Source organism: Cariama cristata, unplaced genomic scaffold (assembly GCF_000690535.1).
Source record: "Cariama cristata isolate BGI_N322 unplaced genomic scaffold, ASM69053v1 scaffold45135, whole genome shotgun sequence".
NCBI lineage: Eukaryota > Metazoa > Chordata > Aves > Cariamiformes > Cariamidae > Cariama > Cariama cristata.
The window spans coordinates 3961-7696 of NW_009616651.1; the positions used below are offsets into that span (position 1 = coordinate 3961).

Below are 3736 nucleotides of genomic sequence, written 5' to 3' on the forward strand. Positions count from 1 at the left end.
ACTAGGGATCCACAGCACTCTCTTCTTTTGCCTGTTACTTTGACCCTACACTTACCTGCACAGCAGTGCTGCTGCGTACAGCCGTCTGTCAGACACAGCCAAGAAAAGAGACCTCACCAAGAGATTCATGAACCTCTTTTGTAACAGAGACTGTCTTTATAGAGAGCATCTTAATCATAGCAGGTCTGGAAGAGAGAAGTCTTCACTTTTCCGCGTAATGTAAACGTATTCAAAAAAAGTTAGACTTGTGATATTTTTTTCTGATAAACCCCAAAAGAAAATAGACAGCGCTGCGTTACAGCTGAGCTTGTACCAGCAGCATTTGGTGATCCCCAGTTGGAAAGCTGACTCAGGAGAGAAAATATTTTGCCTGAGAATACCCTCTTTTTACATGGGAGCTGTTTTGCAAAAATAAACATGAATGTGAGAGTTCAATTTCACTTATTTTATTCCATGATGAGGGGTTTCGGGAAGGCTAGAAAGGGAGTCAGGGCTTCTTAATGTTAGTGAGGGGAAGTGCCCTTCATTCTCATCTTCTTAGCCAGAGACAATGCGTCCAAGGGCTGCTTTATGGAATGGTTGCAAACGGGAGCCTCCCATGATAAGGAGGGTTGCCTGCAATATTCATATTCTTTAGACAGTTCCGTCCCCCTGGAAGAATAAAAACATGGAGGCAATTTAGTGGCTACTATTCCGGTGACTTTCAAAGGTTTTTATTATTTCCCAGTGGCTATGGGAAGCTGTCAGATAAACACCGTAAATATGGACTGAGATCATATTTTCATGACCTGGCAACACTGTAGGGTTTCAGCTGTGCTTTAGAAAACATGATCTTGGTGCTGAATGAAGGCTAGTTTAGTTTTTCAAACTGTCAGCTAGTCAGGTGTATATGTAACTGTTATCAGTACAGAAAATAATGACAGAAGACCATCAGTTGCTCACCCCACAACATCCGCAACATTTGCAGTCCCCGCAGATTGTTCCAAACAGGCCGTTCACCACCTGAATGCCACAGAGCACTGCCTGGATCCCACTCATGACGAGCAGCAAGGAGAATAGGGTCAGGTTCCATGGAACAATGTTTTCAGGTGACTGACACGCGTTCCACAATGTGTGGTTAGCGAGGTAGTTCCTGGGGCAGGGAACAAAACAGTTGTGAAGAAGATGAAATTAGCTCGCAGAGAGGGGGTCAAGTCATCAGTGTTTTGATACAGCTGAGGTTCTGTTAGCTTCAGTACTGTGAGAAAGGGTTTCTGTTATCACACCAGTGCTACGTACCTAGAACATGATTTTGTTTTAGTTTGTAGATCAATTGAAGCAATTGAATTTAAAAGACAAGGCATCAGAAAGGAACAATCGGAGACAAGTATGTGAGTATGTGTTCAATACAATTGAACAGTTTCTGGTATTTTGGGAAGGGGAGATCTTAGCCAAGCGTATGCCAAACGGATGTTCATCTGTGCCGATGTCTTTTGTCGAAGGCGTTTTTGCCACCGATGTTGTGGTTCTTTGCTGGATGAGGCGGTGCTGACATCTGGCGGTACATGATACCCCCACAACGTAAGACACCCACAACATCTAGCCGTACGTCATACCCCCACGTAAGACACCCACAACATCTAGCAGTACGTCATACACCCACAACGTAAGACACCCACAACATCTAGCCGTACGTCATACCCCCACAACGTAAGACACCCACAACATCTAGCGGTATGTGATATACCCACAGTGCGCACCCCCATGGGCGCGGCACCCGCAGGACCTCCTTGGAACTGTGGTGTCTTCTATAACTCCTTCTTGCAGAAACCCCAGGCTTTTACTTGGTTACAGTATTAGATTTTTGTGTGCATGTAAAGTCTGGTGCTGGATTGTGGCATTCAATCCAGTATCTCAAAATATGGTTGGGAACAAGGAAGCAATATTGCATTCTACACCTAAATATTTGCCTTTCTTGTATTACATTGTAATAAAAACAAAGCAAGTGAATTATCAAAACAATGTGATAAAAGATGAATAAACTCAGTTTTCCTAACAAAACATCGAATACCAAAAGACCAGTCACCTTTTGCACACTGAGCAGAAAAGAGCAACCTTTGCTGTTCCGTATGCCTCGTCTAAAGAACGGCAGTATTAGGTAAAAGTATTTTCCATAATTTTTACCTTCACATTTTGATCTAATCATGAACTGCTTAACCACTTACTATATTTCCTCTACATTTTCTTAATGCCGTTTTATTTCCTGTGTTCTTGTCAAGTGATTCCTTGACTGCAACCAAAATTATGTTTGAAACAAAGCATATTTTTCCAAAGACTCCCAGAATTAGACCAAAGCAGTTGGTTTCCAGTCCTCACTAGCCCTTGAACAAAGAATGTGTAGCACACAACATTATACTTCTTTTTTTCTTTTTTTTTTTTTTTAAATGTGTAGCACACAACATTATACTTTTTTTCTTTTTTTTTTTTTTTCATAGAATCGTAGAATCGTTTAGATTGGAAAGGACCTTTAAGATCATCGAGACCAACCATAAACGTGGCATGGCCAAGACCTCTTTTCAACCTGAACTGTAATTTTGTGGTGTATTATGGAAAAAATGCTGCTAGGTCACTGCTGACTGAGGAAGACTATATTAAAGATTCTCAGGTGGTGAAGGGTTTACTGCACCCCGTGTCGATCTGTTCTGATTGCACCTGCTCTCCTTGGTAACACATCGTACCCTCTTTTCAGCTGGACCTTTGCTGACTTCAGCCCTGAGTGACTGGATTGCTAGAGTTTCATGTTCTTCACACCACCTCTCTGAAAGTGATAAATACACGTGACAGCAAACGTGTCTGAGTTGCAGGGTGTGAGGAACAGACAACTTCCAAATTCCATAGCCAAGATAAAATGACACACAGATACTAATTATTTGAATGCCATCAAATTTCAATATGAGATGTCACTGCTATTCGTCTAGGTGGAATTTATCACAGTATACTGCTTATCGTCCCAAGAGTAACCTAGAAGGCTGTGCGTTTCTCTTTATTGGCTCCTTTGAAACTCAGTAGTTTTGATTGTACTTGCAATTCTTTTCATCTATGCTCTTGAACCTTATCTAGTATTGCTGTGCATTGCTGGCTCTTCTAAGAACTTCCGTATTTTAGACAAGCAGTATAATTCCCATCTTCATACAACAGATCTGGAAGTTAAATCATATCACAAACTTAAAACGTGCAACTTTTTTTCCTGATTGTCTTGTCTTACCCGTCCTGGAAAGGATAGTTCCACTCTGTTCCTGTGTAACATTTAGGGCCTCTGTTTAGGGCTACTGCTGACAAAACGAAGCAGTATCCAGCTCCCAGAACTCCAATTGCAGCAAATATTATAGAAGAAAACATCTGATGAAGAGAAAAATAATGTTATTTTTCTTTTCATTCAAAGAGTTAGATGTACCCTATTAATGTGAATGTACATTCCCTGAATTCAGCTCTTACCGGTCAAAATAGTCAACTCCTGAACAGCTAAAATATATCATTTTCCAATTAGATAATAAATGTATAATGCATACCTGCGCTGGTATTTAAATCTTGAAAGGAATTAGCAGCATTTGCCTGAAGATGGAAGGGCTCAATGCTAGCACAGTAGATGGCACTCCTCCCCTTTAGGCAGTATTTATCCAGTACTCCAATACTTGTTGTTCAAGATCCTGTGTTTCACTGAAGTGGATGTCTTGCTCAAGAGTTTATAAGCTAGACT

The 3736-nt window shown here is 41.1% G+C and overlaps 1 protein-coding gene across 1 annotated transcript; it reads right to left on the reverse strand.

Moving 5' to 3' along the window:
* Nucleotides 1-633: 633 nt before the first annotated feature.
* TM4SF4 (transmembrane 4 L six family member 4) lies at nucleotides 634-3378 on the reverse strand (the record flags this gene model as incomplete). Its single annotated transcript, XM_009700226.1, has 3 exons — nucleotides 634-651; nucleotides 943-1132; nucleotides 3245-3378. Coding segments are annotated over 3 exons (342 nt in total), but the record flags the coding sequence as incomplete, so codon positions are not given.
* Nucleotides 3379-3736: the final 358 nt, after the last annotated feature.